General features: G+C 43.7%; 3 protein-coding genes across 6 annotated transcripts in view; 1 reads left to right on the top strand and 2 right to left on the bottom strand.

Moving 5' to 3' along the window:
* Positions 1–7,419: 7,419 nt before the first annotated feature.
* Positions 7,420–10,143, bottom strand: LOC133971682 (aromatase). Its single transcript, XM_062409085.1, has 9 exons — positions 9,948–10,143; positions 9,704–9,854; positions 9,457–9,611; positions 9,202–9,366; positions 8,963–9,077; positions 8,744–8,855; positions 8,470–8,632; positions 8,017–8,258; positions 7,420–7,692 (listed from the first exon to the last, which is right to left on the bottom strand). The coding sequence occupies exons 1-9, from the start codon at positions 10,141–10,143 to the stop codon at positions 7,420–7,422; spliced, it is 1,572 nt and encodes a 523-aa protein (XP_062265069.1).
* Positions 10,144–14,736: 4,593 nt separating this feature from the next.
* gldn (gliomedin) lies at positions 14,737–19,772 on the top strand. Its single transcript, XM_062409030.1, has 10 exons — positions 14,737–15,558; positions 16,276–16,327; positions 16,423–16,440; positions 16,566–16,664; positions 17,169–17,270; positions 17,362–17,496; positions 18,152–18,235; positions 18,333–18,458; positions 18,563–18,713; positions 18,812–19,772. The coding sequence occupies exons 1-10, from the start codon at positions 14,992–14,994 to the stop codon at positions 19,275–19,277; spliced, it is 1,800 nt and encodes a 599-aa protein (XP_062265014.1). The 5' UTR covers positions 14,737–14,991; the 3' UTR covers positions 19,278–19,772.
* The window catches only part of dmxl2 (Dmx-like 2), a 34,858-nt gene continuing 28,444 nt past the window's right edge, over positions 19,765–26,178 (bottom strand). For all 4 annotated transcript variants that reach the window (XM_062408912.1, XM_062408829.1, XM_062408671.1 and 1 more), the window contains 10 exons: positions 25,608–25,694; positions 25,207–25,328; positions 24,955–25,093; positions 24,140–24,200; positions 23,817–23,944; positions 23,391–23,468; positions 23,143–23,234; positions 22,996–23,048; positions 22,677–22,894; positions 19,765–21,791 (listed from right to left, as the gene is read on the bottom strand). In XM_062408912.1, the coding sequence (XP_062264896.1) occupies positions 21,582–21,791; positions 22,677–22,894; positions 22,996–23,048; positions 23,143–23,234; positions 23,391–23,468; positions 23,817–23,944; positions 24,140–24,200; positions 24,955–25,093; positions 25,207–25,328; positions 25,608–25,694 (1,188 nt within the window). In that variant the 3' untranslated portion in view covers positions 19,765–21,581. The remainder of the gene's footprint in view (positions 21,792–22,676; positions 22,895–22,995; positions 23,049–23,142; positions 23,235–23,390; positions 23,469–23,816; positions 23,945–24,139; positions 24,201–24,954; positions 25,094–25,206; positions 25,329–25,607; positions 25,695–26,178) is intronic.

The following is a 26,178-nucleotide window of genomic DNA, read 5'->3' as shown; positions in this document are numbered from 1 at the left end:
CCTTTCTTTTTACCGTTCTCTTCTCCCAATCCTTTCCGAGGCTACTATGTCATGAAGACACTTGTTATTTATATATGTCCAAGGACACTCCAGCATCCAACATGTCTGCAAATAGTAAAAAAAAAGTACAGATTCAAAGTTTCCCCATCTGTCATCTGGGGTTTGATTTCATGTTCCCTCATCTAACGAGTGACACACAGTCACAATGCCAGTGTGTCCTTGAATGCACCACAGCAGATACTGTAACTTATAGAATTTCAGATGAGGAAAAAAAAGGACATGTAAGCGTTCTTGAAGGTGTTGCCTCTGCTTCACAGTGCAGATATGTGCAGTTTGTATTATTGTTTTAGCTTTAAAACAATAATACGAATCTTCAGCTTTTTGGTTTTCTCTGGTCTCTCTCACTGCTCTCAGGCAGCTGTATTAAAACAAAAAGCCGTGCTTTACTTTGTGCTTTAACATATGAAGAATGCAGCAGGATGTTGGTCAGACGCGTTCACAACAACTGGAAAATGTCCAAAATGTACAGCCAAGGGTTTGTTCTTTATTTACAGCACGTACACACGGGGGTTTGACTTCTCTTCAAACCTCAATTCTTTCCAAGTTGAGACGTCTTTTTCATCCTGTGATATTTGCATTCTTTGTTTGTTTTGTTTATTTGCATTTTTCACTTACAGCCACTTCAGAAAACTTCAGAAAAATGCAGTGTTCGTATGACAGCAGCTTGGTCAAACTACATCCACCAAACAGCAGAAAAAGTTAGTGCCTGCATCCAGCCACCAGGGGGTGATCAAGATGGTTTTGCGTTACTTTTGTTGGTTATCATGTCGTCCATGTCTATTAACGGTCTATGGTGGGAACTCTAATTGAAAGTAATTGATGGTAAAGTGTGACCTGGCAAATCTCCTGCTGTGTTCCTCATGTGAGAAAAGCTAAATCAATTTTCAGGACAAACGAGGACAGACTGGGGTTGTGTATAAAACACGTGAAACCCTCTTTATACACAGTCTAACCATCTCTGGGTTGGTTCCTCTCCTGCTTACGTACAGTCTCACGGCTTATGAGATGACATGAACTCAGATTCAGACGTGAGGAGCAGGTGGGTGGTCAGTCGGGGGTCCGACAACAGTTGCAGGCTAAACCGTCCCCCAGGTGTGGAGCTGACTGTCGCTCAGCATGAACGCCGGGCACCAGATGGCTGAAGCCTGACTGCCCGCTGCCCGGGGCGCTCGTATCTTTGACACTGTGCGTGCATGTGTACTTGTTCTGCAGGATTGTAGGGAGGAATCAAAATATGCTGTAAATCAGTGACCTGACAGGAAGGGAAGTGTATGAAGGCAGAAGAACACGTATAACAACAGACTTGCACTGAGACAGTCGACCATAACACTGAGTCTACAGTGTCTTGTTGGCAGAATAGGTATGAGAATTAAGGAATATAAATTTGACAGAGCATTATTCTGCAGCAAAGTGCAGTCCCCCCCGGCATTCGAGCTTACAAGTTTTGGATAAGCCTCACTAATCCAGTTTCTGATATAATCAGCGTCATCGGGGTCTCCATGGACTCGCCCTCAGCTACAGGGGCCGTTTGGTTGGTGAGTTGTTTTTGTTGTGTAACGACATTTACTGTCAACACCACTTTGCCTCTGCTGGATAGGACAAACTAACCACACTACACCAACAGGAGATAATGACCTGTGGTGAACAGGGAATCATATCCACCACACGATGTCCAAAAATACTCCATCCCAAGTGAACCTCCTGCATTTTAAAGTATTTATTACTTTAAAATGCAGGACTGTTATTACCAATAAGATGTACTTAACATGAAAAGCAGGAGTGCGGAACGACAAAGTTATTTTATAATCGGTGGTATTTTTCTGAGAATATCTTTTTTTGGTCTTTAATTTTATAAAAATATGTTATCATAATTTCTCAGATACGACATCATCAAAACAAAACCCCACAAACAAAACAAAAGGATCAAACAAAACACACCCAACTAACTTAAAACTGAAAAAATAAAATAAACAGCACATAAAAGATGTCATCACTCATCTTCAGTATCTTCATATGTAGTCAACTTTAAAAAACATGTTTAATAATAATGAACATACATATTTATCATATATTGTAATAATGAACCATTACTGGTTTCAGGCTAAAATTTTGTTGAGTTAATTTGTTGTATTTTCATTTTTTACAAAATTCAATTATGTGCGGGGAGAGCGTGGCCTGGGGGATAGAGCGGGTTCTCTGCAACAAGAAGGTTGCCGGTTCGAATCCCACTCTATCCCATCTGCATGCCTAAGTGTCCTTGGCAAGATACTGAACCCCTAGATGGCCCCTCTTAAAATGATGAGTGTTCTAAAAATGTAAGTCGCTTTGGATAAAAGCGTCAGCTAAATGACATGTAATAATAATGTAATAATAATATGCATCATTATATTCATGATATACATTATGTATTATTTTCATAAAAACTAAAACCTAAGAAAAGAAAGAAAATCCAAACCAACAACCTCCAATCAAGGCAATCAAACTTTTTAAAAGTTGAAAGCTTTTAAAAAGTAAAAGTTCCTCAGATTTTATACTGTTGGGTAGTTTGTAATTAGTAGTTTCATATTTATTACTTGATCCGTTTTTTTACGTAGCTGTTCACTTTATCTTTTAAACTGTGGCTACTGTCAGACTCCACTGTGAACTGGTCATGGCCCTGATTGACCCGCATCCACAACGAGACGTCCCACGCAGCACGTTGTGTACAGAAGTAAACAAGGAGAAGAAGTCGGTAATAAACAATGAGGTCACAGATGTGAGAGTTTGCAGTTAAAGTTTTTTCTTGATAACACAGACCGGTTATGAAACAGACGTCTCACTCTGAGTGAGGATCTTAAACCTCCCTCTCCCTCCACTGACTGCCTCCGTCGCAGCTGACCTCCATGTTTGATCTGCAAAATTAGGAACAGTATTGATTTACAATGACAAGTCACATTGAATTCCGATAGAGAATGCGTGACTTTTCAGACTGCACAATTCAAATAAATTAGATCTGTATCTGATTCAGAACCACATATGAAAGTGGCCCAAATCGGATTTGAAAATTTCAGATTCTATGTGAGTCTAACACTGTCAGTAAACAATCAGATCTGGGTCATATGGGGACCTGCTGTGAGAATATGTCTGCCAGATCCATTAATTATCGTCTGAGAAATGAAGAAGAATGTTAAAGCAAAAGAAAGTGGAAGAAGACGAAGAAGACAACAATAGAGAAGACAAAAAAGAAGACAAAGACGAAGGCGGAGAGGATGATGTCAAAGAAAATGAAAAAGATGAGAACGAAAAAGAAGAGGAAGAAGAAAAAGACAATGAAATAGAAGACACAGAAGAAGACGAAGGAGAAGATGAGAAAAAAGACAGCGAAAAGAAAATAACGAAAAGAAGACAATAAAGAAGAAGACAAAGATGTAGACAAAGACAAAGACAAAGATGACGCGGGAGAGGATGATGACAAATTGGACAAAGACGAAGAAGACAAAGCAGATGAAGAAGAGGAAGAAGAAGAAGAAGAAGAAGAATCTGATGTTCAATGGAAAACAAATTAGCTGACTCTGCAAAGTGGATCAGATGAACACAACATGAGGTGAGGGACGGTCTTTGATCCAGGGCCTGTGTCCTGACACAGATCTTCTAGTGACTGACTCTTCAGACGCACCGGCCTGAGGACAGAGATCCACTCCTGTCCTGAGGAGACGGGACAAATCTATTCTACTGTCTTCATACAAAGACCCTGTTTTAGAGAAACATTCCAAGACGCAAATGTCTCACTGCATTGTGGGAAAATAAGTGTCATCTCAGTTCAAGTAGAAAATGAGGACATCGTCAGTTTCTCCTTTCTGGTAGGTATCCATGGCAACCAAGGATCTCTTTTAATAAAGCAATAATCCAGCAGGGGAGTGAAACAGAGAGACAATATGGCCACTGGCATTTGAACGTGTGTGTGTGTGTGTGTGTGTGTGTGTGTGTGTGTAATCAATCAGTCAATCAGAGCACCAGGCAGGACGGTCCAAAGTTTTGGCCGCGAGGCTCTTTTCTTACGTGGGAGTTATTTTAAAAGCCGTCTGGCGTCCTGCCTCCGTGAATCTGTCACGGAGCGATGGAAACAAATGGAATGAGACGGAAAGTATACATCATGTGAGCGACAGAACCCACATATGAAGGAGCAGCGAGGGCAGACCGACAGATTCTGCAAGGCGCGCTGTTCACGATTTAATACCTGACATAAGCTGCTTGACTGGTCGGAGGAAAATGAATTTCTCTGTCATGTGGATTTGAAATATGCCAACACCTTAAAACCTTAAAACCTGTTTAACGGCCCTGGGCATGATACAACTGACATGTGGGCAATCTCTGTCTCAAAGGCAGGGGAGGCCGACACAGCTTGAAACCACAAGTACTATTCAATTCCCCGTTAGAAATATTTCCTTGACTGACACACACACACACACATACACACACAAACACACACGCACATGCCACCACCACCAGTCGACCAGTAGACTTGAAGCGAACATTACCACAGATCTATTTCACAGATGCCTGATGTCCCACAGTTTGGAGCCAGAGGAATCACATTGGCTCGGTATGTCTTCTGTCCACTGGAGCTCTCCATAACTTTCTGATGCTTTTATAAACTGTGAAGACACACAGGAAAACTTTTGAGCTTTGTAAGCACTTTTTATTTCCCCCTCATCCTCCTCGAGGCTGCAGGGATGATGGCAGCGTCAGTCTGTTGGTCGATCGCTCCACTAACCTGGTCCAGAAGCAAATTATCACATCGTCAACATCTCCAACTAATAGTTAGTTTGCCATGAAACTTTGGTGCAGACCAAACAGATGAAACCATAGACTGTTAGAAGATGGTCAAGTCTCCATTGCATCCCACTATACTATACTAATCCCTGCACTTCATTTCTTTCTTTTTCTTAGACAATCGACTTGTTTGTTTTGTTTTGTGTTGTTATGTGTATTCTATGTAAGAACATAGAGAGCCACTTCACCATGTCAAATTCCTAGTTTGTACAACTTACTTGGCCAATTAAACCTGATTCTGATGAAGCTAAAATATCCCATTTGAACAAACGTCACCAGCCAAAGTCCTGTGATTGGTCCGTGTCCTGTCTGTTAACATGGAGGAGGGCACCTATACTGCAGCCTGTTGGGGACCTGTCATGGATGGATGGGTGGATGGATCCCAGTGTGACACAGATAGATATTGATGGTGATTGACAGTATAGGGCCCCTTATGTAAGGAAGGGATAATTAAAGCCTCCTTCACCCTGAAGCTACTGTGGTTCATATCAAGTGTTATAATACACACTGTTAAAACATGTGACCTGACAACAACCGGCAGTTCAGCCTTTTGTTGACCTCCGCTCAGGACTGACTCAACTTTATGAGCTGGAAAACACAGAAGCTTGTGGTCGTGGAAGAAACAAATTGAGAAAAGAGCAACAAGGAGTTATTTACTGGACATGTTCTGTTTTTGCTCTATTTTCATCCATTCTAAATAACTTCATGTCTCTTAACTCATTTGTGGCTTGAAGCTTTACACACATGAGATTTATGGGAAGAAGAAGAAGAAGAATGCTTCCCTGGTAAATTCACTGGATCCCTCTGACAAAGTGCTTCCAGTGGCCCCTTCAGTCTGTGGTGTACATGAGAAGATCTCCGTCTGGATGGACGACTGAGGAACGAGGTTAATGAGAATATGATGATTCATCAGCCTTATCCAGGGACACCCGTAAAGACAGAACAGCCTGAGACACACACTCACAGCAAACACACACACAAATGTTTGTACTTCTACCTCCTACCCTAACCTTAACCATCCAAACTAAATGCCTCACCCTAACCCTAAAACAAAGTCATAACCCTGAAACAGCCCATTAAAATAAATAAAGTGAGAACCGGACAAAATGTCCCAAAATGTTCTCACTAAGTAGGTTGTAGGTTCTAAATGGTCCTCATAAAGGCATCTGTACTTGTAAACACACAAACACAAAACAAAATGCTACTTACCTGATAAAATTTGAATATTGTTTACACAAACAAACACACTTCTCTTGCTATAGTTGTGAGGACACTTTTGACATAATATATTCCCAGGTCCCTTAACCTTAACCATCACAACTAAATCCTAATCCTCAAACAAGCCTTTGAATCTATGAGGTACATAATGTCCTCAGATTGATGGTATTGCACCAAGATTGGCTCTCATAACTATAGAAAGACCAGCACACACACACACACAAGCACACACATACACACGCACACAAACACACACACACTGGGTAGACTTGTTGCTGAGCCGGTGAAATGCTCATTGATTTGCCCTCGTTGATTCGCCCACCCAGCACTTAGTCGGGGAAATGGAGACTGTTTATTCTGGACATTTCTCTTTCTTGCATCACTGATTGAAAGCTGACGTCTGACATTTCTGGAGAAACTGCACCGCACAACTGAAAACCTTTTTCGGACTCAATATGTTCGTCCTCTTCCCGGGAACCTCTGTCTCTGTTTCTCAAACTAACATGTTTGCACGGAGCGTCTGTGGTTTTTAACCGTCAACCTCTGAGGGGCCCCAGTGGTTGAGTGGAAGCAAAACAAAGTGTCTGTGAGTGAGATGAAAATCCGGTTTGCCCTCAGGCAGAGCAATTGAATCTGTACTGAACAGATCAGTGGGTTTATTGTAAGGTGATGCTGATGATGAGACCTCTTATGTTATGGGTTGTAGCGCCCTCCCCTGGCCAATTCTTTGATGCTTATTTTTCACTCTCTCCATCAAATATAATGTGTATTTTTGTTATTGTTTATATTTGTCTGTTGTTTTTCATGTCGGTGTTTGTTCTGCTTTCTACATCACTTAATAAACTACTGTCCTCCAATGATGAAAAGACACTTTATTCATATAGAAACTTTCAAACAAAAAACTCTAAAGCATTCTAGCTAAAACTCCACAAAGCACTTACAATATGAATGTGTCTAAAATGAAGAAGGAATTAAAAATGACAAACAGTCCAGACATAAAACAATCAAAACAGTTGGGTTGAGGAGGTCTGTTGGTGATTTATAAACATGTCAATATCCTACTTGGAAAATTCCCCAATTATTTTCACGTGATGAAGTACTGTATGTATAAAAAAATGAGAAAACGATACCTAATATTGGCAAAGTAATTTACATTTAATCCAGTATTAATCTAAACTTTTCACATAAGGCATATTAGTTCCAGTAACAATACAAGTTTAACACATATACAATTATAAAAGTTAGCTTTTTACAGTCAATAACCTAGATGAAGCCTTGTAGATCATATATATATATATGTACAGTGTATGTGTGAATGTGCAGGAGGAGCTAGAGGTCGGAGTCGGGGAGCGTTCGCCAGCTTCCTCTCTGTCTGGGTAAGAAGCTCATGCTGAGCTGTGGGGCCTCAGGCTCCTGCTCCACAGGCTGCTGGGACAGGTTGTTGGTCTGTGGGAGGCAGTCCAGGGTCAGGCCCTTGTGGGGGCACACAGAGTACTGGGAGAGCAATGTCACCAGCATGGATTTGATCATCACCATGGCGATGTGTTTGCCAACGCAGGAGCGAGGGCCTGAACCGAACGGCTGGAAGTAACGCCGAGGAGCCTGGAGGAGGACGGGGGGGGAGGAAGTGGGGGAGACAGAGGACAGATGAGACACCCTGAAAACAGTTTTTAGTCTGTAACACAAGTTCTTATGACTCGATTTATGTATTAACTATTACAAGGCTGAACGTCTCAGCTTATCTGCCTCATTACGACTGTGTAGGTGTCATTTCATTAGATTTTATTGACAGTAGCCCCATTGAAAGATAACATAGATTTTCTTCACCAGACCACGCCCACCTCACACCAGCTAGGAAAATAGACTCTTATTATAAAAGTAAGTTTATTCACCTTCAATTTATTTAAAAAATAAACCTCTACTTACATTTTTCTCAAAGTTGCTCAGGCGGAACTCATCCGGTTTGCAGAAGAACTCGGTGCGGTGCATGTGTCCCGTGTTGAGGATGATGTTCGTGCCCTTCGGTACCCTGTAGCCCTCGATGACGTCATCGCACAGGGCCTGCCGCATGGTGAAGTCCACCACCGGGTGGAATCGCAGACACTCGTTGATGAAGCTCTCCAGCACCTGCAGCTTCTGCAGGTCGCCGTTCTGCAGCTGCCTCTCACCTGGAACCAGACGGGGAGAAGATATCAATCTATCCCATATTCACAGATCAGAATTTGCGTCATAGGGTTTAGGTCTGTACAAGGTCACCCTCTGTTCTCAACCCTCAACAAGAGGAAAAACTACCAAACAAACAAGGATATGGGATTTTTTTGTGGCTCCACAATTCTTAAATCTGCATGTATGTAGTTTCTGTGTCTTTAAGCTCCTCACCCACTACAGTGTCGATCTCTCGCAGCAGCTGCAGCTCCACATCTGGATTCTGCTTGAGCAGCAGCAGCATGAAGAAGAGGCTGACCGACAGAGTGTCGGGCGCCGCGATCACCATCTCCAGCACGCACTGCACCACGTTCTCCGCAGACAGCTCGCCGTGGTTCTGAGGACACGTGGATGTGAGCAGAAGTCGGGGTGGAAGGGCTCAAAGAAGGAATCAGGGACTTCATCGGTTTGACCAAAGAAATGGCAGAGACAAGATTCTCGGACTGACCTGTGCAAATATGAGGCCTGTGGTGAAGTTGATGTTGTCCAGTTTCTCTGCCTGCTCCACGTCTCTCCTCTTCTGCTCCACCAGGTCCCCAATGGCATCATGCAGCTCCTTGCTGTGAGATAACAGACATATTATATTTAGCTGGAGAGAAAAATAACTTACAAACAGCTGGAGAATAATGAATAATAATGAATAAATTAAGTGAGAACGTGGACTCACACTGCCGCCTTGTGCCTCTGGTGGATCCAGTCCAGCTTGAAGTACACGTCTGGTTTGATCAACACGGTTTGCCACGTGTCAAAATACTTCAGAATCTTCACCAGCAGCTCTTTCTCTGCACACAGAGTTCACAGATGCATCAAATACACAACACAGATGAACCAAGCAGATGAACTAAAACTGCCTCAGTCCCCGTGTGTTTGCAGCATCTTCAGAATGAACCATCCCTGCCTGCTCACCATTGACGGGCACATCCAGGAAGAGTCTGTTGGAGATGTCCACCACGGTGCAGCGCAGCAAGCTGAGGACGTCCACATGGGACAAACTGTCCAGGTCGTCCAGGTGAGTCTGTGTGGAGGAGACGCAGACCTCCACCGTCTTCTGCAAACCTGGACCTGTCAGAGCTGAGACAGAAACACAGTTCCTGGACTTTAATACTCAGATCCTGAATACCTCGGGACCTGTGGATGTGTCTGAAGGTGGTAGAACGTTACCTCTGCTGAAATGGGTGCGTATCTCTTTCCACAGGGACACGTTGTTGTTGAAGATGATGCCTCTCTCATACATGCCGAGGCAGCTCAGTCCCTGCTTGCTCCCAAAGCGTGACGTGTAATGTCCGTTCTTCAGCACGTGGTGAATGGCTGATGCCCTTGTAGTGAAAATAACAAGAATGAATCACCCACAGATTGTGAATTAGCATGAGAAATAAACCTAGAATATACTTAAGCATTAAGGACAAACCTGCTGAGGACGAGTGTCTCCTCTCCATCGATCCAAACTCTGACAATGTCCCCATACTTCTTGTTGTAGTAGTTGCTGGCTGTGCCTATCCCCGTCCACATGAACCTCACGTATGAGAGAAGTGGCCCCAGACCCAGACAGAAAGCTGGACCTGTCGTAGCGATTGACAGTAAATACACTTCAGCACGGGCACAAGTAAAGAGACTGTGAAGTGTCGAGGCTCAGACGCGAGTAGAGGACCCACCTGGCACGGTTCTCCTGTCCGTGTGGCTCCAGGCGACCAGCAACACACACACCAGCAGGATCAGGGTCCTGGTGGCCACCGAGACGCCCGGGGTTCCCACCGCGGTGGCGTTTGGGGACTTGGAGAACAGGGCCCCCAGTATGGCCCCCAGACCTACCGGACTCATCGCCAGGTCACAAGCAGGCATCCGGTCCATAGGAAGACTTGAAATTTTAAAAAACAACCCGCACACGACTGCACAAACGTGATGAAAGCTGCCCCACCAGTCCCTTCCTCTTTATAAGCAGTGGGAGCTGGTTGCAGGCCAGGTCAGGGTAATGCAAACGCCACAACACTGCAGGGAAATGGTAAACATTACACTTGTGACCTTGAGGGCCTGGAGCGGTGCCAGCGCCCTTGAGCGAACAGGACTTTGTTCCGTGGGTAAGTTGTGATGCGCCGCTGGAACGAGTTTCCACGATGTTGTGTATTTGACGTTTCGATGATGAGAAGCAAGCGTCACTCCTCTGAACATCAAAAGGATCTGGTATGAAACGCTGAGGACGGCCACCTGGGCTCTGAGATGGAATCTGGGTTATTGTTTGTGTTATTGTTCAGTTATCAGTCTGGCAAAATTACACTTTCAATCAATTTCTGTCCGCAGGTTAAGACGAGGTTTCTCTCAGTTTTTTTCTACAAAGGGGAGAAAGAGCCAAGAAAGCTGCATTTTTTAAATGTTTAATAAAGTTTTTTTTATAATTTAATACTTTAACTATACTTTAATACTTTTTCCTCGGCTTTTGAATTCTCATAGTATTGATAGTATTTATAATTACCCTCAGATTCCTCCGTTAGACTGCCAGTAGATGGAGAAGCAGAGCTGTGATCCATATTAAAGATGTTCACTGCGACATAAGCTGTGTGTGTAAAACCGTATACTTTCTCAATAATGACTCTTGAGTTCTATACTAAAGCCAGGTGGTTATATCGTTAGATTTTCTTTTTGGGGGGGTTGATTTTCCTTGATTTAAAGTTATACATATGTCATTTCATTTGAGATTTTACTGGCAGATACCACATCAAAATAAAACGTGGTATTTTACAGATTCTATTCTGGTTTTCTGTCCAGACTTATAATCTCTAACACCACCATGTTCCAATTGTGTCCTTTCACTTGATATAGTATTGTTTTGCTCTTTTGTTCCTTTGTTGTGTTTTTCTGCTCTCTTTGTTTACATTTGTATCTACTATGAAACCTGTGAGTAACAAACATTGTTATGTGAATTTTTAACATATATTTACTTGTAATGTGATGTATATATATATATATGAATAAATGAAACAACTATATATTGTGTCTCAAATATATAACAATGACAATGTTTATTGTATTTGTGTTTACATTTAGTCAATATTATATAACTTTTGAGTAACTATCTATTGTTGTTTTAGCATTTAATGAAGTGTGTGCCCCTTGTCTTTTATTTCTGCATAATGTTTAAGTCCATACTGGAGTATTTAATTTAATTTAAATTAAATTAAATAAATACATTTTTATTGCTTTATTTATTTCCCGTTTCTGACAAGCGCCACGCTCTCTGGCTTCGTTCAGGCCTTTGTTCCATTTGCTCGCTCTGACTAAAGAACTCTGTGAATCCACTCACCGCCCACACCCCAGTGCAGGAATGTGAGACGGTTCAAACAGCCGACTGTGTGCCGAGGCGCTGCCTGGAGAACGATGCCCTGTGCGATGGCTTATTAGACCCAGATTGTTCTGCATGATAGCGCAGAACCCCCCCTCCATGTTCTGCAGTTAATGTAACCTTGTGTCTGGCCTCTGTGTTGTGGTCAACCACATCTTTGTCTCCACCACATGTGTAGGGATTTGTTCAGAAAGTGAACAAACAAGAGCGACAGAAAGCCAATAAATGTCAGGACATGTATGAAGTCTGAGGACAATCTATGACTCCTCTGTTACTTTTCCGTTTTTTTACTTCATCATGTTTATACAACAGGGAACAATCCTCAAGCATCTTCAGGGTGTGTGAGTGTGAGTCGGGAAATGAACAGTTGACACAGGATGGAGACACGGAGGGATGACGTGCATAAAGAGAGTGGATGTGAATTCACAATTGGCAAATACATATGATCACGACAGATATTGTGACTTCAGACGACAGTGCAGCTCCACTCTTTGTTCACTGCTCTTTTGAACTCATCCTTCATAGTTTAACTGGAGAGATCTGTGCCTTTGATCAGGAGTATCTATTTCTTATTGTATTGAATTCAATTCAGATTATTTTGTGACGTTAAATATATATATTTCTACAATTAGTGAATTTATTTGCTTTCTGCTGTTTTCTTTAACGTGGCCAGTTTAGGGCTTTAGTGATTTTTTTATTCTTTATTCTAACAGTGCAATGAGAAGCCGAGCTGAACTTTGTCTCACAGGAAGAGGAGGTGGATGGGAGGATTAGGTCTGTAGGACACCAGGTCATCTTTCTGTCCTTGGCCCGGAGCAGCAGGACGGACTCGGACCCCTCAGCCCCAGAGAGATAAGGCCTCTTTCAAAGCAGCTGCGCCCCAGGGAGGAGGAAACACATCCAGAGAGAGGTCTGCAGGAGAGGGGGCGAAGAAAATGTGCACGTGTTGACATATTCCCACAGCATGATTCATTTTATTGGGTCGGAACGATCGCAGCTTTCCAAACATTCAAGTGTCCAGATATGAAATCAGCTTTTAACGTCATTGTGGGTCAATTCCCTGCTTCTCACTCGCTCGCAGCTCTGTGAGTGAGAGGCAACAAAGGAACGACCTCAAGCTCTATAGGACTGTGTGTAAGTACACATGCACACATCTGCTGGAGCAATTCAAGCTGTCAGAGCCCTCAGTGACCTACAGCCTCAGGCAGGAGCACACACACACACACACACACACACACTGACACACACACATGCAGAGGCAGGAAGAGGTAAGAGTGGTGAAGGAAACCAGACATGACAATATTACTGCTAGAGATTCAGGTCGGGAGCTCTTTTGACCAGAGCTGGAATGTCTGTGTTTATGTGTGTAATCATTTTTGTTACATCTTTTTCCAACACAACACTGAACCTGTAAGGACCAGTAGAACTCATGAGGACCATGGACTGGTTTTAATGGGGTAAAACTTTATTTTTAAGGTCCTGGTTAAAGTTAGGTTGGTATGGTTGATATGATGTGAGTTGTGATTGGGTTAAAAGGATACTTCACCCCAAAAGGAAACTTCAATGATTATCTACTCACCATCATGCTGATGGAGGAGTGGGTGAAATGTTTGAGACCACAAAACACTTCTGGAGTTTCAGGGGTAAACTGCTTTGTAGCCAAATCCAATATAATTAAATTAACTGGCGACCACTTCTTCAAACGTAAAAAAAACAACAGGAAACAAACACAATATGCCTCCAACGCAAAATTAAACCACTTAAGTAGAAGAGAAGCATAGTGATGGCTTGTGAGGGGTTTCCCCTGTGGGATGATATGAAAGATCATTCAGTTCTCAATTAAGTAATTATCCTTCATCATCATCTCTCAGTAAAAGAGCTGATGAACCACTGCACTGCTCTACTTTAAAGGGATAGTTCACTTAAACATGAAAGTTTACTCATTACCTACACACCACTATACCGATGGAGGAGTGGGTGAAGTGTCGAGGGGTTACGATCACTCTTTACCCCTGAAACTCTAAAAGTGTTTTGTGGACTCCAGCACTTCACCCACCCCTCCATCAGCATGGAGGTGAGAACATAATGAGTGAAGTTTTCATTTTTGGGTGAACTATCCCTTTGAGGTTAAGGTTTTGGCTCGGCTGTCCACCATGAATGGAGTCAATGCAAAGTTTTAAAAGGCTAGCAGCACAAATCTCTTAGTGTGTGTGTGTTTGTGTGTGTGTGCGTGTGTGTGTGTGTTTGTTATATGGGGCATGGCCTTGCTACAATGGCATGTGGGTCAGCTACATGAGTCCAGCACTGTCAACAGACAGGCCAATTTACTGTCTTGGGTAGTTACAGAAAAAACACTCAGCTACGCATACAAGTCCAAAAAGTAAATTACAGCCTTTCACAGTGAAGACTGCTTCAAATGCTGCCATCATGTTTCATGCTAAACTGACATTTTGCCAATCTGTGGTTAAACTGACATTTTGTCAGTTTAACCACAGATTGAAATCAGATTCAAAGCAATGGAAATGGGTCGTTGTTACATTTGGTGAATGGAAGCTGTGAAGATGTGACACAGGGAGAAAGCAGCGCATCAGGGGGACATGGAGGGAGGAGGTGGAGAAGAGACGACATGAAGATGTGGAACGAAGAAATGACGGTGATGGACTCTGATGGCATGGGTTTTCTTTTCAGTCAAAATTTGGGTTTGTAGTAAGAATATTCATGGAAAATATAAGTACTATACTCCTAGAATATAAATATACATCTTCTGCCAGACAGTCTGTCAGGAGCAATGCGTGCGTTTGAGTGTTTTGTCTGTAAATGTGTGTGTGTGTGTGTGTGTGTATATGTGTGTGTGTGTGTGTGTGTGCGTGCCGTCTGCCCACGGCGGTGCAGTAGAATGGGTTGGGATGAATATAAATCAGGTGACTGAACAGGCGGGGGTTTCTTCCCAGACAAGCTCAGAAGATTGTGTAATGCCCACTCCTACATTACTGGTCTGAATGCACGCACACACACACACACACACACACACGTACACAAAACCCCTCGTCCACTTGGTGAACAACACAACAAGCAGTGTATGTTCCAGTCTGCCTTCAGATCGACCACCCGGGTGGAGCTCACACAACGCAGCTGACTGGACCCGATTTGGAGCTTTCAAATGATTTGGACGGGACCTGGACTTTCATCTGAACTCCTTCCTGTCGGATTAGTGCATCTTTAATTGGTTTGGTTTGAGTTTGAGTTTGAGTTTGAGTTTTGGTTTGAGTTTTGTTGGCACGAGGTGAAAAAGCTTCATCTCTGCAGTTTGAGATCTGTGCTTTTTACATTCACTGCTGTACTGGACTTGTGTTCCCCTGTGAATGCTGAGGCTTCCAGGTGACCCCCAGAAAAGAGGAGGTGAAGAGGTGACCATGTGGATCCCGACACCGAGCATGACCCTGCTTCAGCGGCTGGTGCTGTATGGGACGTGCATTGTGGCGCTGATGAACTCTGTGGGCCTGCTGGTGCTGCTGGTGCGGCAGAATCAGCAGGATGCCAGGCTGGAGCAGACGGAGGCGAGGCTGGTGGAGGTGGAGCAGAGCTCGGTGGTGGAGTTCCTCCAGGAGGTACCCAGGGGAGCGGCCGGGCTGAGGGCGAACCCGGGGCAACATCCACAGTACCAGTACTCCAGGAACAAGAGGAGCGAGGAGCTGGAGAAGGAGCTGGAGAAGGAGCTGGAGAAGGAGCATCAGCAGGAGGTTCGGCAGGAGGAGGAACAGGTGCTCGATACGCAGGAGGTCAGCCAGGAGGTCAGCCAGGAGGTGGGAGAGGAGGCAGAGAAGAAGATGAAGGATGAGCTGAAGCACAAGCACCGACACAGCCAGAGTTACCACAAGGCCCATGTGCAGGACGACATGATGATGATGATGACTTACTCCATGGTGCCGGTGAGATGAGGCACCTGCTGGTACATTGTTAATGAGGGAGAGGAGGCAGATACATTTCAATACTGTAGGTACAACTGTGTACAGTGATGACTGATGCAGAATCACCTACTGGTTAAAATGGGTAGTGGTCCCAGGACCATCATCAAGACTGAAGGTTCCACGTGAATGTGTTTTCTTGGTTTGCACTATTAGACAATACAAACTGAAGTGAGGGACATTAGGGGGGCACATCATCTCAAGGCTCTGGGTTGTAGAGGGGCCCGAGTTAGTTTTAGGGCCTCAATTGTTTCAGTTTTCACTTTGATCACATGGTGCATATTCCTTAATAACTGCTATAATTCAATGTAGTTAATAATTAGACTATTTTAAGAATTATACTTTTAAAATGAATAAGTAATTTTACTCCTGTATTGTGAAGAGCAAGTAGTATTTGTTTGTACTTCAGTTCCACTGCATTTCAGAGACAAAATATCATAAGTTCCACTTCACAGGATGTATTTGACAACCACAATTATAAGTAACTTTGTAGGTGAAGTTAATTAAACGGGATTCATTGTTACAGATTAAAAAGTCAGCAAGGAAAGTACACTTTTTATCGTGATGCACTACTACATAACCTAGAAGAGTTCATGTTTGCTGCAGGTTCTCATGGTTTGTTAAACATTCTGTGCGTCACAGTGTTTTAATTGTGTTTTAATGTTTTCTCTTTCTCTTAAGATCAAATTGTTGATCGACATATGCAACAGCACCAAAGGCGTCTGTATAGCCGGTATGTTTCACTTATATTTGAAAAATTTCAAACTTTACTCACGTCCAAAATATCCCTTCTCATTCTCCTGACATCGTCATTACTTCTCGTTGCAGGACCCCCAGGACCCCCTGGTGAGTGAACTGGATCCACATCTAATAAAGGCAGTTTGTCTCCTTTGTGGTTTAGTGACCCATATCTCTGCCGAATATGTTTTTCCATTCATCCCCTGGTGAGGATCTTTTCTGTGTTTCTGTAGGTTTGCCTGGTACAGACGGTTTGCCAGGCCACAATGGCACTGATGGCATGCCAGGACTGAATGGACAGCCCGGGGCTGATGGGAAAAGAGGGAAAAAAGGTAAACAAAAAGTGAAGCTCTATTCTGCTCTAACTCGACATCCTTTTTTTGAAATGCCTAAGGCAATGTTGGCCACTTAAAGTGAAGAGCGACTGGTACAATGTGGTAGTACCAGTAAAAGGCTTGAGAGAAGCCATGGGTTCAAATATAAAATAATAACTGAGTATAACAAATCATACTCAGACATCCACACAGTTTCCTGATCTATCTGTTGATCATACTTTTGCTGAGAGGAAACTTTCTGAATGAATGAAAAGCTCCAAACTGCTGTTCTCTCACATTCTCCTCTAATATTATGCATCTTTGTGGTTTTGGGCCTCAGCTGAATGAACTGGATCTCCCTGTACTCTCCCACCTCGCTCTGTTCTCCTCCTCAGCCGACAGTGATTCACCCCAGCAAGTCAATGGACTCATTCATGTTGATAGCGATGGGGAACAGTGAGATGAGGTTGTGAATGCACTGTCTCTCTCTCTCTGAGCTGTTTTACAACATGTCCTCCACAGGCCCACCAGGTGAGACAGGAGAGCCAGGTGAGAAAGGAGAGCGAGGAGAGTCTGGTCCGCCTGGAGAGCAGGGACAACCGTCCAATGACGTAATTATTGAGGGTGAGTAGACTTCTGTCGACTGTGATATCTTCATGATGAATCTATGCTTGTAGTCAGATGGTTGAGACGTTGTCCACTTCCCTCTGTTCAGGTCCTCCTGGTCCTCCTGGTCCTCCTGGTCCTCCAGGGTCTCCTGGGCCAGTGGGCCCTGCTGGACCTCCTGGACCTCAAGGGCCATCCAGGATAAGGCATCACAGAGCCCACCTGCAGGCAGCTCACACCCTGGGTGAGAGGCCAGTGAAAAAAAGATAATGAAACCTTGGGCTTTTAAACCCCTATCTTAGACATAAGATGGAATTTCCCTATGATCATTTCTATGAAACTCAGTATCTCTGCCAAGGCTGAACAATCCTAGAGCCAGAACGACAGTGGATTGCCAAGTCCAAACCGTCCCCTCATGAACCCACATGTTAGCTGACTAGGTCAGGATATAAATTTGGATCTGCTCCAAATTGTACACACTCATAAGTATTTGTCCTCTTTATACTTTCCGTTGATCAAGATCCCTGAGTTATTATCCGAGAACTTTACCGAGAACTTTACCGAGAACTTGGGGTGGTGTGGCCTAGTGGTTAGAGTGATGGTTCTCCAGCAAGAAGGTTGCTGGTTCAAACCCCACTCTCTCCCATCTGCATGCCTAAGTGTCCTTGGCAAGATACTGAACCCCTAAATGGCCCCTCATGAATGTTGAGTGTACTAATTGTAAGTCGCTTTGGACAAAAGCGTCAGCTAAATGACATGTAATGTAATAATGTAATGTAACTTAATTCAACAAAAATGCCTCACAGTGTTAAAGAAAAGTGAAAAATGGTCCTTGATCAACACCAAAAGTAAATGTGTAAATACTTAGTAACACAATAATAACAAACTGCTTCCAACAGGGCTGTTACACGCAATTCCAAACGATGGAGCTTCTGCAGCGAAGGAGGCTGGGAAACGACAGGAGGAACCCCCGAAGAGGAATGGTGTGTGTTCAGAGAAATCTGGCTACATGTACAACATGGATAACTACTGTGTGGTGGAGATATAAACATCTGAGCCGGTTGTTTTGTTTCTCCTCAGAGTGTCTGATCAAGTCTCTGATCAACCCCAGGAACGTGACAAAGATGGAGACCACCTTCGGCACCTGGATGAAAGACACGGCTCAGGAGAACGATGAGCGAATATGGGTGGCAGAGCACTTTTCAGGTAGGTTGATGACCAAGAGCATTGAAACAGAGGCTGCTCAAGCAAACAGGGAAACAAGAGTATAACCTGTCATAGTGTTTAACCTGGTGCGTGTTCTTGCCCAGGGCGCGTGGTGAAGGAGTACGAGAGCATCGCCTCCTTCCAGAGCGACACCAGTGAGCCTGTTGATGTCAGGAAGTTCTACCAGGGCTGCGGCCACACAGTTCACAACGGATCCTTCTATTATCACATTGCTGGCACTTCCAGCATCGGCAGGTAAACTGAGACACGGTGTGGTGCTGAGTTAGACGCTCTGCTATTGTGTCTAGTCTTTCCCTCTTTCCCTGGTTTACAATTAGCCTTCTGGTTCACAGATTTGACCTTCACACCAAGAGGCTTCACACGCTCGCCATAGACAACGCCTTGCACCACAACCTGGCCTACCTGCTGCTCAACTCCAAGACCTACTTCAAACTGGCGGCGGACGAGAACGGCCTGTGGCTGATCTTCGCCTCCAGCACGGACGAGAGCATCATGGTGGGCCAGCTGGACGAGAAGACCTTCTCCGTCACCACCTACATCAACACCACCTACCCTCGCACCAAGGCCGGCAACGCCTTCATCGCCTGCGGGGTCCTGTACGTCACCGACACCAAGGACGCCAGGGTCTCGTTTGCTTTTGACCTGCTGAAGGGGAAGCCGGTCAACATGACCTTTGACCTGAGGCCTCCGGGCGGAGTGCTGGCGATGCTCTCGTACAGCCCGAAGGACAGACACCTGTACGTGTGGGACCAGGGCTACGTCAGGCTCTACGTGGTGCACTTCATCTCGGATGAGTGAAAAACTGCAACGTGCACGTCAGCCTGTCGACAACCAAGTGTTCACTCCGTCTTTAGAAGCCGCTCATATTTAGGTTTTTTGTAAGAGAAGCAACCACATCAGTCTCATCTCTGTCCTCCTGTCACATGTTCAAAATCTGTTTCACTCAATGAAATCAGTTTGATCGATAATCATTATGGCACCGTCAACAAATAAATACTGTTTACTGTATTTATATCCTATTTGTAATGTACATGTGGGATTTTGGAGTAAATAACAGTGTGAAACTTTTTTTTATCGTTTTGTTTCAAACTGTTCATACAAATTTAACTTATAATTAACTTGTGCTCGTCCGTGTAGTTAGCTGTTACTCTATTTAGTGTATTAGCATGGCAGTGATCTTTTATGTATTTTTATACAGATGAACATGTTGCACCCCCCTCCCCCCCCCCCCCCGGGACTTCTTCCACTCGGCAGAAAATTAAAAAGGAAACAAGTGTCAAATCACCCTGATGAAATAAAAAGAATTTATTCACTTTACAAAGGTAAAACTCTGACCATGACCTGTTCTCTCTCAAACCTTCAGGCTCAAGTGCCCTAGTAAGTATCTACCCATGATACTGGCTTGTTTTGCATCATTACATGTACACACACACGCACACATACATACAAACATACGTACAAACATACATACACACATGCATCGGACACCAGTAGGACCATTGGTAAAACACAAACGATACATACAGTACACATAGTGGGCAGAGAGAGGGAGAGAAACACAAATCTCTTTAATAAATACCATACATACACTTAACAAAAGTTACAACTAATCCAGCTGGTATGATACGAACGGAAACAAAAATAAAGAAATGCTTTAATGTTTGTACAAGCCGTCGTGATTATATTTATATATATATATATATATGTTTAAGATCATTTATATATATATATTTATTTATATTGTTTATATATTAAAACTATTTCAAACATTTTACCACTAGGCCAAATGAAGCAAGACATTCATTTGTATATAACAGGTTCTTCTTCATTAACCTATTTATTGGAAATAAACTTTTAGTGTGTCCGGAATTTCGAGTGCAAATATCTAGTTCTTATGGACGAAACAGTAAAAACAACTAGCGAGGTAACACACACACTTACACACAGTCGACTGTGTTGCACTTCTCCCAGTCCGATACGGTAAACCCCTTACATTCCTAAAATAAAAGGCAATAAGTTAAATAGTTTGACGAAGGAATGGCCAAACAAACAAACAAAAACAAACAAACACAAACATATAAATAAATTAAAATGATAAAAAATAAAAAGAATCATCTTGTGCAAACTAGAAGTGAACCTTTGTGTTTCAGCTCTGTAGGGGGGGGGGGGGGGGGGGGGTGGGGGGGTTCAGGTTTGGACCAGACAGATGGAAACATTGAAAATCACAGTCACAGGAGTAAAACACATCATCTTCCAAACAGGAATGTTCTAGCAGTGACGTTCGCCACACAAACAGGCATTTGAGGGCAGGTGAGCGGGCAGGCGTGACGATGGCGGACACAGCAGAGTGAAACACACGCTCCGGGACCGGGCCGGGTTCGAGCCCACGCCGGGAGAGGCCAGAGGGAGTGATGGGCAGCCAGCAGGGGGGGGGGTAGGGGTGGGGTGTCACTACAGGAGCAATGAACCATCAACTCTTCCATAAGGGCCGAGAGAAGCCGGGTAAAAAGGCTGGGGCAAAGGGCGGGGGGGTAAAAACCATTGAAACAAAATGCAGATTCCAACAACTCGATTCACACTGGAAACCACCGACTTAATAACAAACCACAGTGCTGGTTACAGTAGATGCTAAGAGATTTCAGCTGTGGGCACAAAATGACAACAGTTACACACTTTTAAAAGTTTTGCTTGAGCACTTTTACAGAGCACTATCAATAGACCTGTGATTGCACCGCGTCACGAGAACAGGACATGCATAGCTTCCCTATGGACACACTCTAAGAGTAGAGATTCTTCAATAAAATTACAATAAATCTAGCTTTAAAATCAAGTATGATAACTTCTGCTTGTAACTTTGCTTTCAGCCTTTGGAGGGGGGGGATGAATATTTGCAGCTCCGTTTCTCACTCTGGGTTTGATTTACATCGGCGGGAAACCCGTGAACACTGCACACTCGGGAAGAAGCCAAAAGCGTGGCGGTCTTCTGACTAAGTTGTCCCCCATCCGTTATACTACTAATGCCTAGTGAGTGTTACATAAGCTTTTGGTGTTTTGTCTTTCTGTCCCTTTTTGTCTTTGGACCCTGGAAAGTGGAAGTGGGCGTTACAGGACGTCGACCAGGCTGCTGGGGATGTTGTAGCGGTCGGGGAGGACCCTCATCTTCAGGGTTCCGTCCGCTCCACAGGTGAAGATGCGATTGCCGGGCCGCGTCTCCACCTGCATCACGCCGGCGCCGATGTTGCGGAAGATGGACTGCTTGGCGTGCTCGCTGCTGAAAGAGTGCATGAGCCCGTGGCCGGCTATTTTCCACACCTGGAGGCAGAGAGCACAAGAACAGACAGAACTGATGTTAAAAATGTTTTTGCTTTATCTCTTTGTGGAGCCTCATTACAATTGTCAAGTCCCTAATTCATTTTGAATGCTGTGGTATAATAATTTTTTTTTTATCTTATACAAACAAGATAATTATCTGCATTTGGAACAACATTATATCTGCAAAGTAAAAACATAAATTGCTTATGCACTAAAACCACAGGGGTAGGTTTTTTATTATGCAGCAAGAATTTCAATCTATGAGATTCCAAAGAGAAATTAAAACTTGATTTGCTGAACTCTCTCCATCACAGTGGTTGTTGACGAAGCTTATGAATATTAGTAAATAAACTTGTTCACCCAAAATATTCATCATGATGAACAAGTTAATAGCTTTTACACACAAGATGAATAAATATAACCATTTGGGACTTAAGGAGCTCTATTTATTTAACTTGCGCAACATGTTAATCCAATATAAAATGTTACACAACACTAATTTAATCTGTATAAAAGAGTTTCAAGCTCAAAGAAGTTTTTTGGTGGGTATTTTTCACAGTCTACTGATATGTTATCAACCAATCAACTATAAATAAAATACTTATTGATGATTATTATTTGCAATTTGTATTCACTATAATAGATCCACTTCCATTTCACCTTGGTAACTCACATTTTGTTCCTAAAAAATATGACCCACATAAATTTGAAGCCCTAATCTGTACATTTCATTGAAGCTGATACTAAAGAAACATGTGGATACAAAAGGTGTTATTCTGATCTTATCAAGTAGTTCATTGTCTCCAATAAGACATTGATCCTCAGTACACCATCTAGGTTAAAGTGAATGTATGGCTGTCAGGTCAGTGACAGAGCCGGCGTCACCTTCATGTTGCCCTCTGCGGAGCCCGTGACGAAGAAGTCCTCGAAGGCATCCAGTGCGAGGGCCTTGATGGCTGAGTCATGGGCCTGGAAAGTGTGGAGCAGCTGCCTCTGGCGGATGTCGAACACGCACACAAAGCCCTTTCTGCCTCCAGTGATCAGCAGCTGCTGCTTCGGAGCGTACTGCAGCACAGTGGCCCCGTTCTCATGGCAGGGGAACGCTGAAGAGGTGGGTGGGGAGAAATGTGAAAGTGAATCACCAAACAACTGCAGAGGGAAAATCATTGAAGCAGGACTGACTGAAGGACTTGGGATGTCTTACCGTGGACCATGGTATTGCTAGGTGAAATCAGAGTATCCCACAGGCAAACATTTCTGTGGGCAAATAAACCAAGGATAGATTGTGTCAGTGTACACTAACAGAAAGAGGAGTGGTGCTGGACTAACAGTGGTGTGCTCCAGTACAGACCTGTTATCGTTGGACTGGCCGGCTGTGGCGATGAGGCTGGAGGACGTGATGAAGGCAAAATCACCGCAGGTCTTAGTGTGGCACTGCCAACTCTATGGGTAGGAACGGGATGAGGGAAAAGAGAGGGCACATTCACTTACAAGAATGAAGAGGAGAAAGTGTGTGTGCGTGTGTGTGTGCTTGTGTGTGTGTGTGTGTGTGCTGGTGACACAGAGGTGACGGGGCTGGGAGTTGGGAGGTGAACTCACCAGGTAGGGTTTGGGGTTGGACGATGTCTGGTTGACCTGCCAGAGACTGAGGAAGCCCTCTCCATCCGCGACTCCACACTGCAGGAATAACACAGAACAATCAGAGCTATCACGCCAAATAGACTAAACATAGACATTACAGTGTGTGTGTGCTTGTAGTTCTCTCCTTGTGAAGACCAGTCTGATAATTAGACCTAATGGAGTGAGGACACTTTGGGAAAGTGGGGACATTTTGGCTGGTCCTGGGATTTCAAAGTGCTGCTTGAGGGTTAAGACTTGGGTTTACGGTTAGGGGTAGAATTATGTTTGGGTTACGCATTTCGTTGTGAGGGCTTCTGTTAGGTTAAAGGGATGGGAATACAACATGTCAATAAATGTTCACACCAAGATAAAGTGTGTGTGTGTTGTGTGTGAGTGGGCATCTACCTTATTGCCCTGGGAGTTGAAATAGAGCCGGGTGACTCTGGCGTTGCCTGCTTGTCTGAAGCAGATAAGCTGCTGAGGTCGGTTCCATTCAAACATTCTGACACTGCCATCCTGAGCACCCGTCATGTCTGACACACAAAAACACACACACACAGAGACACACAGATACAGATACACACAGATACAGGGTTTACAAGAGGGAGGGAGACAAAAGAACAACATAACAACATAGATGAGAGGAAGATAAGTAGAAATGTATAAAGAAACTTCATATAAAAGCTCAGTTCTATATCGGTGATTCAGAGTTCAATGAAGGCACTTACAATACTGATATATGGGGTGAGACGTCATCCTCTTTACATTGTTTAAATTCCTCTTCATAATCTGAAAAACACAATAAAAAATTCACATAAAACACATTTTATTTCAATATTCTCAAAAGCTGCATTCAAAGTTACACTAGACTGCAAAAACACTATAGGTAGAGTGATGATTCCCCCGACTTTCAATCTTGGCATCAAACGTCTGAGATCTTTCAGTGCTCGTCCAAGAATCCTCCCTTCATAGTGAACTGAATGACTCCCATCGTGTATCACACTCAGCATTTATCAACACGGCTGGGACATGAAGAACCCTGGCTGCATCAACGTGTGACGCAAATCTGTACCTTGGGTAGTCGCCTGTGAGAGCTGCTGCTATCTGTGTTCATGTGCATCCATCTCTGCCGGGGGGAAAACCCGCCTCCTCCCTGTATCAGCCACCATAGACTCAGCAGTACAGCTGTTTAGTCGTCGTGTTTCAGTTTGGCTCAACAATGATAAGAATTAAAAATAAACACTTCTTTGAGAAATGTTCCAGAGCGCAGAGAGAAATCATTCTTAACCTGAATCAGAGGCTCCCTTTAGAGTTTACATTCAGAACTATTGGGTGTTTATTTAAAACTAATGCCCCTATAGTGGACCACAATGTAAGGAAGTTAAATGCTGAAGTCATACCACAGGTACTCTGCTGCATACAGAGCTGAGTTTCCCCCTGGTGGCAGTTACTAACAACTGCATCCCCATTACATCCAGGTTCAATATCTGGGATTTTGTGCTTATCTACTGTATCTATCAATTTGCAGTGAGTGAGCTCGTACCACACTGGCTCCCATGCTGGTCTGTCCACTGCCGAGCCACGGCATAGATGCAGAGACCTGCATCTGTGGGGGGGCAAAAGGGACCGAGCTGGCCTGGGAAATGTTGGTGTGAGAGGAACGATGGTCACCGTCGTCAGAGCTGCAGCAGAAAACACAATCATAGCCTGTCAGGTAGAGGTCATTTATACAGAGGTGAAGAGAGTTTCCTTTCTTATGATTATTAGTTGAAAAGATAAATGTCCAGAGTCTGACCTGCGGGACTCCTTATCAAAGTCCTCTCCTATCCAGGTGAAAGGCTGGACAGCAACAAGAGTGGACACGTCCACCTCCTGCACATCATGAGTGGAGGCCAACACAATCTCATTGGAGTTAGCCTGGGAGAGGACGGTGAGGGGGGGGGACAGATAAGAGAGATTAGAGGTGGACTTTAGTGTCATCATTTATCATTTGAGTTCCTACAAAAGAACTGATATGCATTTGTATATTCAGATGGAAGTTCCTGGAATAGATTATGTAATTTGGTACTTTCTCTTTAACCTTTACTTTGTACCAATTTACAGAGGTGTTTCCAGGAAATGTCCCAGGAAATACATTTTTAAAAAGGATTTAAGAATAAAGAGTTTCCCATTATTTTCAAGTCAAACACAACTCACCTTGTTGATGGCAAAGGCCATGATGATATCAGACTCCTTGTGAATGATTTTAGCTTTGCCTCCTGGGTACCCCAGATCTGCCTCCACCTGGAGAAGCAAAGAAAAAAGAAACATCCAGGTTTAAGAAAAAACATCTTATCTGCTTTGAATAATCAATGCCCAGAAGCCCTTTCCTCATTAGTACTGCTCATGTTAAATCATGTCCTTCTATTAGGAGCAGGGCCGCAAGATACGTCACTTGCTTTTGGCCATCAAGTCTCCCCCTTGAAATGAAAGAAGTGTAAAGTACAGGCACATTGAAAGGGGAGAGGAGCGATCAGAGATAGTCACATATAGAGAAGTATAATCAAACTTGACAATTGATTTTTGTTTCCTACAGTGATTAACAAGACTCACACAGCCCCGACAGTGTGCATGCAGGTTAGTAGGTTTATTGTATGTACTCTCTCTCATTTTGTATTTTTCAGTCCACCAGAAACAGTCCAGCTAGAAAGGAGAAAGGAGTGAGAAACACTGGGAGATGTGTGTTACTTTGGAGGGAATCGAATGGGAGGTTGTGTGAGTGGATGCT

The sequence above is a fragment of the Platichthys flesus genome, chromosome 1, assembly GCF_949316205.1.
Source record: "Platichthys flesus chromosome 1, fPlaFle2.1, whole genome shotgun sequence".
In the NCBI taxonomy this organism is placed as follows: Eukaryota; Metazoa; Chordata; class Actinopteri; order Pleuronectiformes; family Pleuronectidae; genus Platichthys; species Platichthys flesus.
This window is presented reverse-complemented; position numbering and strand designations above follow the sequence as displayed.

Excerpts from the sequence above, each read along its gene's own strand:
- gldn (XM_062409030.1), top strand. The coding sequence starts at position 14,992 with ATGCTGAGGCTTCCAGGTGACCCCCAGAAAAGAGGAGGTGAAGAGGTG. Across the intron at positions 18,236-18,332 it reads GGAACCCCCGAAGAGGAATG|AGTGTCTGATCAAGTCTCTG; the intron begins GTGTGTGTTCAG and ends GTTTCTCCTCAG. Across the intron at positions 18,459-18,562 it reads GGTGGCAGAGCACTTTTCAG|GGCGCGTGGTGAAGGAGTAC; the intron begins GTAGGTTGATGA and ends GTTCTTGCCCAG.
- LOC133971682 (XM_062409085.1), bottom strand. The coding sequence starts at position 10,143 with ATGGACCGGATGCCTGCTTGTGACCTGGCGATGAGTCCGGTAGGTCTG. Across the intron at positions 9,855-9,947 it reads GGACAGGAGAACCGTGCCAG|GTCCAGCTTTCTGTCTGGGT; the intron begins GTGGGTCCTCTA and ends TCGCTACGACAG. Across the intron at positions 9,612-9,703 it reads GAGACACTCGTCCTCAGCAG|GGCATCAGCCATTCACCACG; the intron begins GTTTGTCCTTAA and ends TTTCACTACAAG.